This window comes from Choristoneura fumiferana, chromosome 29 (genome assembly GCF_025370935.1).
Source record: "Choristoneura fumiferana chromosome 29, NRCan_CFum_1, whole genome shotgun sequence".
NCBI lineage: Eukaryota > Metazoa > Arthropoda > Insecta > Lepidoptera > Tortricidae > Choristoneura > Choristoneura fumiferana.
This window is the reverse complement of record NC_133500.1, coordinates 9,733,058-9,746,319: the sequence shown is the minus strand read 5'-3', so window position 1 is coordinate 9,746,319 and position 13,262 is coordinate 9,733,058. Positions and strand designations below refer to the sequence as shown.

The 13,262-nt window shown below is 38.2% G+C and overlaps 1 protein-coding gene and 1 non-coding gene across 2 annotated transcripts in view; one reads left to right on the top strand and one right to left on the bottom strand.

Annotated features, from left to right (window-relative positions):
• Positions 1-13,262, top strand: part of sm (heterogeneous nuclear ribonucleoprotein L) — a 455,512-nt gene that overhangs the window by 351,194 nt on the left and 91,056 nt on the right. The window contains exon 4 of the mRNA XM_074109858.1: positions 11,099-11,184. Coding sequence (XP_073965959.1) covers positions 11,099-11,184 — 86 coding nt within the window. The remainder of the gene's footprint in view (positions 1-11,098; positions 11,185-13,262) is intronic.
• Positions 2,561-2,634, bottom strand: TRNAT-AGU (transfer RNA threonine (anticodon AGU)). Its single transcript has one exon. It is a non-coding gene; the product is annotated as a tRNA-Thr (tRNA).

Below are 13,262 nucleotides of genomic sequence, written 5' to 3'. Positions count from 1 at the left end.
ACCGTTCCTAACGGATTATAGCTTTAAGGTTTTAACATGTTTTCGATCCCTACTAAATAGAGAATAATTTTCACAACCCATTGTAACAGATGCTAACTTATGGGCTAGTTTAGTATGGATTTTGTTTGTAACCGGGTATATTATATATGTGAGCGTTTTGACCGCTCAGCGTCATTACCACCGTACGTTTATTAGGACAAGGTAAGGACAAGTCGCAAGAATTTTAATACGCTAGATTTTTAAATAGGTACAGTACGATTACTTGGAGTTAACACCAAGTTGACAATTTTCAACTTTGACGTCATACAAATAAAATAGTTTTTACATAATCTGTAAACGTGGGTAGCGGTATACTAAAAATGCTTTATTTGTATGACGTCAAAGTTGAAAATTGACTGAAGGCACGCCCATCTGTCAAGTGTTAACTCGAATTAATCAAACTGTACTTAATTTATCGAATCAGGCGTCACTTTACGGAGGTTCATATCAATGAATTGAAACAATGGTCGCGGTTAGGTCGTGGGTGCGCGAAGTAATTGTTTCAGTTTGCTAGGTTTTTAGTTTTCAACTCTGAGCATCATCTCTTTTAATTTTAATATAATGGAAATTTTTAAAGATATTTTTTGTTTTGAATGATTAATTAGTTATTCTGTAAAAATGTTTTAGTATTATTAGATTTTGTGTCGTTTCTTAAATACATTATGTGATATACGTGCCGAAACGGTTATGACGAAAAAAAACGAAATTAACTAAATATGTACTGAACCATGTATGCGCCACTATCGCCCGTTTCAACTTCTCAAAACCATTTCTGAGAAACTATACTTTTACATATCCATTCGCAATGGTCTATTCTATCAGATAACGTATTAGATGTAGTAATGAAATCTCACCCTCTCTCGGCGTACGGAGCGGAGGTCCCGGGAGACTTGCATTGCACGATACTGAACGTATGTCGACCGAAGTTACAGCCGAAATACTGAAGATCAAGATGAGACGGTTTCCGGGATGACAGCAGAATATATCATCAGAAAGTCCCGGGTGCGGCCAGGCTAGAATAACTTGAATCATACTGATTTAAATCACGATTTTTATTTCATGTTTTTTTTAATAAAAATCACTGATTTCGATATAAATCCGAAAAAGGATTTTTAAATTTAAAAAAAAGCTGGAAGATTGGATATTTATTTATTTATCAACTGCAGTAATTTATGTCACTCATATAGACGGATAATAATTAAATTTTCGAAAATATAAACAAAATCGGCACTCGAGTCGAACTCGAAATTCAAATCGTTGTTTTTTTAGTTGATGGTCTATATGACTTTTAACTTTTTTGGCGGTTTTGCCAGCACTATAAATATTATAATACATCAATTCTACCTAAATAAAAATGTTCCCCTGAGAAAAATTAGAGTTATGATCGCAAAACCATTTTTTTCATTTACCTATCAAATAGGTAAATGTTTTTTTTAATTGATTTGTTAGAATTTTCTTATTAAAAAAACATGAGTTTTTTCAACCCCGGGTGCGGGTGTGTGTGGTGTGTAAGCGCGCTGCTGCTTCCAGGCAGCGCGTACTGAAAGTTGAATTCAAGTTCAAAATTTAACAGACCGTTTTACATCGGCTCGTACTTACCTATTACTCATAAACGCTCTTTAATTATTAGCATGGTAATTCGTCGCGTGCCGCCCGAACCGTAATTTAAGACTGGATAACGGCACCCGTTATTAATTAATAATTAATGGGCAGGCTGATCAGGTGTATTGGATGCGGTGTGTTGGTTAATAACCGTGGCCCTAGTGATGGGTTCAGCGTTGAAGGTCTATGTTGGTACAGTCACCAGCATAAAATATTAGACACAACACAGCGTACATAAATATCTGATTAGTACGACTCTATTTCTAGGGCCGGTAGGACGTGTCAGTTATTTTTGCACGCCAGCTTCGCCCCTTTTTGAAAAAAGCTAAAAAAAAACTACATATTCATTTATTATGGTACTCAGTATTTTGGCTTACCGATTCTATGTGGATCTTGGCCTTCGTAACTATTATCTATATCACCTCAACACCTGGCGAATCCACCTGTGTACAATTTTGAAATTAAGTGTTTGTCATACAGACAATTAAAATTGAATTTTAATGTTTCACGGTTAATTACATTACACATATTTTCTACGAGATATGATCTGTGATCATAATTCTAGTAGATGCGTCGGAATAAGAAAGTAACGATCTACTTCTCGGTCAAATTATGTCAGACTTTAATTATATAATTAATCGTACCTATGAAGATTTGTTAGATTGGATATAAATATATGGTTCACTCGTTTTTATTTTTTATTTAAATTTGTACTTATTCATTTAACAAAGATTTTAACGGTATCGAAAGTTAACATTAAATAGACATATTTTTTTTGTTACAGGTAATAATTTCTTCGCCTTTTGGTAGCTCGGCTGAGCGTAAGTTAATATAAATAAAAGATTGTTAACAGAACAGTTCCTTCGATAAATTTAAAAATTGAATAAAAGAAAAAAAATGCAAAAAGATTTCCCACTCTAGGCCCCGACGAGATTCGAACTCGTGATCTCCTGTTTACTAGACAGGCGCTTTAACCAACTAAGCCACGGCGCCGATGACGAAGCGGGCAAAAATATCGACAAAGTTCTACGGTACAAAGGTGATACTGATAACAAACCATTCTTGTAGGTGTAGGTGTTGTAGGTATATTCTTTAGAAATAATAACATTATTTGTATTGATAATTATATATAATTTGATAAATAATAATAGGTTAATCAATAACGAGACTTTTTCATCGGCTCATCAAGTATGGCCTTAAATTGATATTATTGTTGGAAAAACATAATCCTCTTTCTGATTTACTCGGGTTATAGTCTGATGTGATTGGAGCTGTGCTTTATTCGTCTTCTAGTTGTTGCCCGTGAGTTAACCTGCGTAGAATCCAATTAAATTTTCCGGGATAAAAAGTATCTTGTCTTTCTCCAGAGTCCTGTTCCTCTATACCAAAAACCAGCATAATTATTTCAGCAGTTTAGTCGTCCAAACATAACAGACAGAAAGATACGAGTTATTTTCGCATTTATTATGATATCTTGAATATTTAGAGGTTGACTCGCGCACGAAGGGTTCCGTACCATCTGTACAACATTTTTTTTATACAATATAGCCTTGCGTTTGGCCACAATCACGCCTGATGGAAAGCGAGGATGACGCCTACGATGGAGCACGCTTGCCTAGGAAATGCTCATTCACCCTAGACTTGAAAGCGGCCAAATTGTAGTGTTCCGGAAACACAGTCACAGGCAGAGAATTCCACTCTATTGATGTGCGGTTGATGAAGGAAGAGAGAAAACGCTTTTGAAAGATTTTGGGAATACTGACAACGTAAGGGTGGAGACCCCGCCCACTTCTGGTCGACCTGTGGAAGAAAGGAGCTGGTAGAATAAGGTCGTGCAGTTCCGAAGCACATTCACCGAAATGTAGCCTGTAGAATACCGACAAGGAAGCCACTCTGCTGCGATGACGAAGGCTCTGGCGACAAAAATCCGCATCGAAGGCGACGCCGATGAGCCTCTTGAAGAGCGGCATTCAATAGACATTAGCTTGTTGTGTGGGATACCCCCTCAAATATATAAGAGGGGGAAAACAAGCATGGACACCTGTCAACACGAGGGGTGTCACAGGTGCGTTGCCGGCCCTTTGATAGACTGATGGGCTCGTTTTTTAAAGATCCCTAAGGTGTACCGCTCCGGGAACACTGTCCCATGAAGCTGGTTCCATATTTTAGTTTTATTCTGTTTTTAGTATTTGTTGTTAGAGCGGCCACAGTTATATATAATCTGCGAAAATTTCAACTGTTACGGTCCATGAGATACAGCCTGGTGACAGACGGACGGACAGCGAAGTCTTAGTGTTCGGGATGTAGATGTTCCGTAACAAACACACGCAGATGGAATTCGAGAAAACTCAATTTTAATCGCGAAAAAACCACCACCACGTACAAATAAGAAAGGGCGTAAGTACGTGTGTGTCGCGCGCGGTCGGATGAGGACCACTGCCCGTTAGTTTGTCGGTTTGTCGCTACGTCACACACGCAACCTACCTGCCATATGTTTAATACAAAAAACTTAAAACTAAATCAAGCCCTAATGAGCACGTCGCTAACACTTAGTAATAGGGTTTCCGTTTTTACCCTTTGGATACGGAACCCTAAAATGGTTTTCACGGATTGTATTAATGACTTTTTTTTTTTTTATACGACTGGAAGGCGAACGAGCAAGTGGGTATAAGTGATCACCACCGCCCATAAACATCTGCAACACCAGGGTGTAATATACCTCACGTGCCAGTTGTCTTACTCTCCACGCCGAAACACAACAATGCAAGCACTGCTGCTTCACGGCAGGATTAGCGAGCAAGATGGTGGTAGCAATACCAGACTAAGTTGTTTGCTAGGTATTCATGCATATATGTATGTGAGTTGTTTTAAAATTTTACTAGTCTAATTTCACTTCCTGTGCTTCTAATATTATACTTAAGCTCTCGTGATTCACGCAAAATTAAACTTCCACTCACGGTTATTATAAGTGAGGAACGGTCTGACTAGTTTCGATCATTTCGGAACATCTTCAAGAGTGATTGTGATCCTTATTTGGCAAAAAAGCGCTAGCTGTGTCTTCACTGATTTATTTCATGACGTCATGAGCTTGAATTTATGTTTTTTTTACGGCAGTAGGTACTCTATATTGCTCTATATTTTTCCCAGCGAATATTTCAACGAGCGCCTTCAGGGCCGTACGTATTTAATTATTAGTATAAATAGTCCCTCTGGAGAGAATTAAACGCGAAACGCGACAAATATAACCGGCCCATTAATTACCTAGATAAATTGCCTCTTTGTACGCGCCGGCGAGTATTTTACCAGTACCGGAACAGGTATGAATCCTATGTAGTATTTTTAGTCACTCATTTTACCCTTTAGAAATATTATTTGATACAAATATAGGAATAAATACAACAAAGTATTCATTCGAATACGTGCCGTGCCAGGTTTTATAATATGACTGACCCATTTAGACGACCGGATGACCAAGTGGTTAGAGAACCTGACTACGAAGCTTGAGGTCCCGGGTTCGATTCCCAGCCGGGCCAGATATTTTTATGAATAATACGAATGTTTGTGCTCGGGTCTTGGATGTTTAATGTGTATCTATGTATGTAAACTCTTTATTGTACAAAAGAAAATAAAAAAAACACAATTGACAAACTAAAGAACGAATCTAACGAATGTGTATTTAAACATGTATTTATCTATATAAGTATGTTTATCCGTTGCCTAGTATCCATGGTACAAGCTTTGCTTAGTTTGGAACTAGGTAATTGGTTCAAATGTCCCATGATATTTATTTATTTATCTCTTCCCGTGGGTGTCGTAAAAGGCGACCAAGAGGCCTGGTATGAGAGTGAGCAGTAGCGCTCTGTATTGCCAACTATGAACTCTTGTCTGCGGCGCGGCGTGGATAGAATTCGACGCGTATTTTTTCTTTTGTCCATTAACGCATTCACTGCCACCTGACTTCCACTGGTGCCACCGACGCACGTGTGCGTTCAAAAAGTATGAATAATTATGACAGCGGCACTGGCCGAAGTTCCGAAAACGCATTTGTGCGTCGGTGGCAGTGAATGCGTTAAACAAAAGTGATGAAGATATAACCGGTTTAAAGTGTCGCATGGCGTGACGCCGTGCGACACTTTAAACCTTGTATGTGCGCCGTCAATTGCACTGTCTATTGTTATTTCATTTATTAAAATGATTACTTTATCGGCTTAGTCTGCAGGGCTACTACGTCAAAGGGACTGCACGACACGAACTTCGAGTTTCGAGTTACGTAGTAGCCCTGCTGTGATTAAATGTTTCACAGTGGTTTGAACGTTTACATTTCAACAGACAAATTATTACAGAAGTAGTGAATAATGTTTTGCCATCGTGTTTTGTCGGGGAACACTTTGTATTTATCTTGTTTTCTCAACTAGCATAATGAAATTTACTGAAGTTACAAACATTGAACATTTTTCATTAAATATTGTACAGCGAATCAATCGACTACTTTCCGTTATAGATCCGTCAGTAAAATAAATTGGTTGCATTTTGTCAGAAAATACTTAGTATTAAATACTCTGTCGCATATTCGTTTCGTATCACCCTAAAGTACTGAGATGACAAATAAAAAGTGTCGAGTGCGGGGTGATTTATGTTGTTTTCGTTAGAACTCGTTAGTTTTAAATACATTTTACACATTGACTTATTATAATTCAAGATATATTTTGTTCTATTTATTATATACTAGCATTTACCCGCGGTTTCGCACGCGTAAACTACGAGTAAGTATTAGGTCTAGCAGTTTACATGAAATTCCGGAATTCCGCAAAAAACCTGTGGGATATCCCAAAAATTACATTGTAAATTAGTAGCGTTGCAAAAAAAAACACGTCGATGTCTCTAATCTTAGCGGTTGTAATTTAACTCGCTAAAGTTACATTAGAAAAGTGTATGTACCTTTCTTATTAACTGCACAATTTTCTTTTTTAGGGATCCGTATCTCGAAAGGAAAAAACGGAACCCTTATAGGACCCTTGTTGTCTGTCCGTCCGTCCTTCTGTCAAGGCCCTTTTTCTCAGGAACGCGTGGAGGTATCAAGCTGAAATTTATATTAAATACTCAGGTCTACTGTCCCTTGGAGCTGTGGAAAAATCAAACTTCTAAGCCAACGCAATCAAAAGATACAGCCGTTTATGCCGCAAATTTTCGAAACTCAAGGGAATCAAAACCTACAAGGTACTTCCCGTGAACTCAGAATCTTGAAATTTGGTACAAAGCAACGTCTTATAGCACAGATAAAGGAAAAATTGCGAAAACCGTAAATTTTTAGTTACATCATATAATAAAAAAAATATATATACGGAACCCTCTGTGCGCGAGTCCGACTCGCATCTGGCCGGTTTTTTTCGTAAGAACCTTCTGCAACGGTTATAAACAAAAGCCATCTCTAGTCAGAAGTGGTTTGTGTATATTTCTAATGCAGTTTAAAACGCACGTGACCATAATTCCAATACCGAATGTACACCGCACCCTGCTTCCGATGCACGCACGCGATCCCACCGAGCCACTTGTTGGAATTGGAATCTCGTACCGGGTTCATATTAGATTTTTCTCGGTTCTTAGGGTTCAACCGGAAAAGGAAATAACGGAAGCTTTTAGGGTCACTCACACGTCTGTCTGTCTTTGTCACAGCCAGTTTGCTCCGTAACGCTGAACCGATAGAGTTGAAAATTGGTATGTGTGCCAATTTTTATATCATCATCATCAGCCGGAAGACTTCCACTCCAGAACATTGAAGTCCTCAGAGTAAATAGAAGAAACTTGACCATTCCTCAAACCCATATCTCCGAAACTGACATGAGGACCACCAGCTCTCAAATAAAAAGACATTATCAACATCAGTACACCTAGAAGAAAGAACCGAGGTAACACACAAAAAAATGCGGTCGAATTGCGAACACCCCCTTTTTTCAAGTTGGTTAAAAACCACCACACACAACACAAACATCACGCCTGTATTCCCAAATGGGGTAGGCAGAGCACACGAAATGTTACCGCTTCGGACCCACTTTTGGCAATTTTAGGTTTTAAGTTTGACAAAAAACGGTACAATAGTGACAGGTTGCTAGTCTGTCGCCTATACCTTAATTAACCTATATCCTCAGTCGCTCAGTCTTACGACATCCGCGTAAGAAATGGAAAGGTGTAATTCTAACCGGACACAACACACTTCTATGCAAAAACAATTATATGCTTATAAATTACCGGAAAACTTATAAGTCTATGGCATTTAAAATAACTTGGGAAATTTGCATAATGTCTACGAATATACGGAACTCTCTCTATGCATATGCAAGTTTAATTTGCACTTATCGGTTTTTCCCGAGCGTATGGTATGTACACTCGAACTACCTACTTAGCCTCTGTGAGCTCGGCTGCTTTCGTGTTTCCGAACGCGTCCGAGTATAATTTTTATTTTATCTGGTCTAATTTGACTTTGCACTGAGTATTTCAGTGCCGGTTTTTTTACCATATTTTATATCTTTAAACGAACAATTCTTGCATGTCTATTTAACTGTATGACCATGACTTCATGATTTCTTATTTGTTTTAAGATTTTATTTAGTTTCAGATATTCATTCTGTTTCCTGTATTTAATCAAATGTAATTAGTTTAACTTTAACTAAGTAGTAGTAGTCTAGTGGTCGAATTGACCATAAATAAAAAGCAATTTGAACCGTCATGAAATGAATTCAGTTGCTTTAGTTCAACAGCTCTATTTTTCTTAATTCATTCAAGATAAGCCCATTTTCGTAATAGTTTTTTTAGAAAAACACAGTAGAGGCAAAACTCGAATAGTCCAGTGTTGCCACTCGAACACACTTTTCCCTGTTAAAACATCTGATAATCAACGCTGGCAATCTCCGAAACAATTGAAGCTGCACTAACACAATACTCTACCTTAAAGCTCTAACATAGGATCTATTTTAGCTCGCAGAATTAGATAGTCACTCTCGTCGCTGTCATTCAATTTGGAGCCGAGTGTTGGCGAATAAAGCCGAATAAAGCCGAATGCAATTTCTTTGACCCGTTGCAGGTTAAGTGTATAGAGGCGGGATTGGAAATTTTATAGTGCGTTTTTTTTTTCGTTTTCAGAAGTGCCAGTGCACGAGTAGCGTGCCCAATATGTGACAATATGTATTTTTTTGTTATCTTGTCTAGTAAATCATTGCCAGTAACGGCACCGGTGTTTTTTAGTGCTATACAGAGTGTCTTTGACCATGGGGCTTTAAATTCCAGGTTCTATTCTACTCGCATAACTGAGCTACTTTTGTTTTGTAACATTTTCAAATAACTTGAATACGGTATTTGACAACTCCTGAATTTGCCTGTGTTTAGCGAAGAGAAAACTGAAATCGGTTGAAAATTGGATTTATAGTGAATTTTTGAAAAATCTATATACCTGTCTCTTTCTCAAACGCTTTTCTCTATGCAGCAAGTATGGCGGTACTGACGTGTGACGTCACATGCCAGTATGTCTTTCTCTGTCTAATCTTGAATTTCAAACCCTCATAACTTTGTTATTTGTAAAGGTAGCTTAAAAATTGTTTCTTTATTCGATAACAGGCATTGTGTAGTTTTAATTTATAAAACATATACAAAATAGTCACATACCGTATTTAGATAATTTATTGATCCTCAAAGTTTAATCGTTGAATGTATGGTCACGATGTATCGGACACGGCGGTGTTATCGCTGTTTTTTTGTACAGGGGTCTTTAAATATTTTTTGACATCTCTTAGATAAACATTTATCAATGTGCTGTCAATTTTGCATGATATCGCATACATTGAAAATTACATTTAATGTATAAAAAAAAATAGCCGTCGTATTTTTTTAAAATGTTGCAGAACAAAAGTTAGTCAGTTAGGCGAGTAGAATCGAAACTTGGATTTAAAGTCACATGGTCAGACACCCTGTATTTTGTGCTATTATATACTCCGTGCGCAGGTGTCATCAGCGTTGCAATTCCCCACGTTACCGACAAAAGCGAGTGTTCTCACTCAATTTACTCAGATTGTAGCTAGCACACAGAGAGAATTGCTTTAGACAAGAGGAGGCAAAGCTTTGGTGGTGGATGCACCATTTTTATATAACAAACTAATCCGCCCTTGTGTCAAACCAAAGTTTAAGTTCGACTTCCAGTGTTCGTATATCGTTAAATAACGTTGTCTGAAATCAAATTAACGAAGCGATATCTGAATGCCACCAGTTATCATCCCCCTTAATATACCCAAACTGAATCTCACGGCACCGTCAAACATTTAATTACACCCGAACAGCTAGCGTAACCGAGCGTAAAGCTGTCGGAAGTTAACTGTTAGTTAAGTCTGGAGTTAGTCTTGCATATTCAGATGCGATGTCTCGTTAGCCGTGACGGCATTGTGCTGGAGTACGGGTCGCCACGCGAGAATATTGGCCAGGTCTCGGGGTAAAACAGGACGTGCTGCTGTAAATGGTAGGGAATTTAATATTTTTTGCGGTTTTCACGTAACATCTACATGGAATTTATGTTTTAGAGCCTTATTTATTATACTGGCTATAAGTGGGCGAGTTGAAAGCGAAGCCATTGTATTGTATTGTATAGACGATCACGGAATTGGTTTACCACCCTAAGATTTAATGTCATTTTTTTTTATTCGACTGGATGACAAACGATCCTGATGGTAAGAGATCATCACCGCCCATAGACACCTGCATTACCAGGGGGATTGCAGTTGCGTTGCCAACCTAGAGGCCTAAGATGGGATACCTCAAGTGACAGTAATTTCACCGGTTGTTTTACTCTCCACGCCGAAACAACAGTGCAAGCACTGCTGCTTCACAGCAGGATTAGCCAGTAAGATGGTGGTAGCAATCCGGGCGGACCTTGCACAAGGTCCTACCACTAGCAAACGTTTAAAACGTGAAAGCTTGTTTTTACTCACGAGTCAATAAGATAATTAGCCTTATTGTTTTATTTCTGAAGTAGGAACTGTCATTATAATTGGCAAAGCACTTTCTTGGTCGACCATACCTACTCTCTTACAATAATAATTGGCGTTCTTAGGTGCTATATGCTGCATAAAATTTTTTTAAACGTTACTGACTCAGAAATTAATCAATTTTTACTAATCTTAGAATAAGTAACTTCGAGAAGTAATTAGCAGGCCTATCAGCCCTTGACGGTTTTGCGTCGGTTTCTGGGACACCATGTATACCTATGTCAAAGCTAGGATTAATATACATATGATGAAGCACACACCACAGATTGATAATAAATCGGTTTTGATTCCCAACTGCAGCTACTATACTTTCTGTCTTTTTTAGTGTAGGCATACCTATTCTGGAAAAATGTGGTAAATTCTGATGGGAAAACCGATAAATTACATACTATAAAATAGAGAAGTTAAAACTGTTGTTTTCTTTGTTGCAGGACGTGATACACACAATCAGCTCGCCGCACGGCCAGGTCCAGAGGATCGTCGTGTTCAAGAAGAACGGCGTGCAAGCCATGGTTGAATATCCTTTGCAATAGAATTTACAATTTTTATTCAGCGGTGGAAAACAGGTGCCACTGCAATCGTATTCGCCATTGCGATTGTTATGGTAACAACACGCGATATGCTCGTTTGTTACATTGGTGAATATCTTTGCATAAAAGACGCTTGTACTAGAAACCAACTGAATCGTGACCCACCGTGGAATCTTTTTGTCGTATACAAAGTCATAGTGACATCACATTGCTTGACGAGGGAATTCATTATGACACTGTGAGAGCGTTCTACGGTGGGTTAGGAATCAAATGGCTAGGGAAATGTGTCACCATGTAGCCGAATTACCTAGTTGTTGTAAAGACTTAAAAACATTTTCATCACCATCACTCGTTATCTACATAGATTAGCATTGCACGGCCAAATTACGGAGAGTCGCGAATGGCTCGACAGCAAAATAATGGTCAACAAAATATACGGTGTTTACTCTCAAACTCTCAACTAACGTGTTATCGCATACTTCAGTTGGCGAAGATATTTAGTCAACTTGTAGAATGCTCCTTATAAATAATGTTTAGGTAAATACATACATTTTGATTTATTTCTTAGTAATTGTTACACTAAAATTACTCCCTTGTTTGCATCAATATTTCGTTACTTTTCTTAGCTCCATTAAAACAATAATGCAATTACAAGTATTTAACAAGCGCTCGAAATAAGCTTACAATAGTTAAAATACGTAGTTGCGTGAAAAAAACTACTTTTTATAACCCATCAGTCAACAGTTTCGATCAACTAAATTAGTTAAACGAATTTATGAATTCTCCCACAAATGTACATCAGCATGAATCATTGTAAACGTCAAAACATATCACTCACGCGTTCGGGACTGTTCGGCCGCCCTCAGCAATGTTCGGTGATGTTCGGCGTCGGTCGGCGCTAGGTATCCGATTGAAGTTTTATTGAAAACAGAACGGCTGTAAAAGTATATATTTCCGTGGGTTCGGGTGCGGTGGCGGTGTGAGCGACTTAAATTTATACACCAAAATAATGTATGTTTTTTTATTCTTGCATGTGTGCTTGGATGTAAACTTATTCTTTGAGTAGGTATAAACGTCGATATTGTGGTTACACTAAAACTTTGGTGGCGATGGTCATAAGTTCGGATTTGTTCAGATAAATGTCCGTTCTTTTGATCCTTCATCCATATTTACGTTTATGAGGACTTTTTGAATTTTGTAATGGTCAAAATCATGCTAGAGAAATGGGTACAGACACAAATTAGCTTCAAAAATGTTCTCGTCAATTTCTACTTTACTACAAGATAATTCTATACATAATATATACCTGTATGTTCAATTGAGAGTCATTGTATAGTATAAAGTTTTATTCCAAACACACCACTCGTTTGACGGCATCTGCGACTCTTTCTCTGAGCCAAATATTTTTGGACCATTTAATAGCGGATTTAAAATGAGCTCATTATAAACGCTATCACTGTGCCCCCAGTCGCGTTCAGTGATGTCGCCCTCATTTCATGATCATAAAAAGTTAAAACAATAAACAGTTAATTCAGTAGTACCCTAATTGCTTTGAGCTTCCTAACTTGTGAACTTTTGAACGCGAGCTGCGGTTTTGAAGTTTGTTAGCACTGCCTTCGCGTGTATTTTTTTTACAACGCAGCAAGGCCAACGACCTAGTAGATCAAGACCTTACTGTTTGACGCACATGGAATCACAATCGTTTCACCGCTTCATTCTGCCACACGGTGTAGGATGAGGGCAGAAAGAGAGAGTGAAGCCCCGCGCGTTTGACAATACGCCCTCTAATAGTAAAGTGGGATTGACTTGAAACTTGGCACTTAACTCCATCGATTCAAGGACTAAAACTAAAAAGGTTCTTTATTAAAAGTGATGAATAAAAACTTATAGAGAGTACTTATGCACAAAAAAGTGTTTATGACAGGAGATGACAACCTAACGCGCGCTTTTCCCTCTGCCGACAAATTAGAGCCAATGACAAATCTGGTCTGGTCTGGTCTGGTGTCTATCGAAGATGGGCTGGGAGAGAATTGCAATTTCGGTATACAAATTTGAATTATTCTCT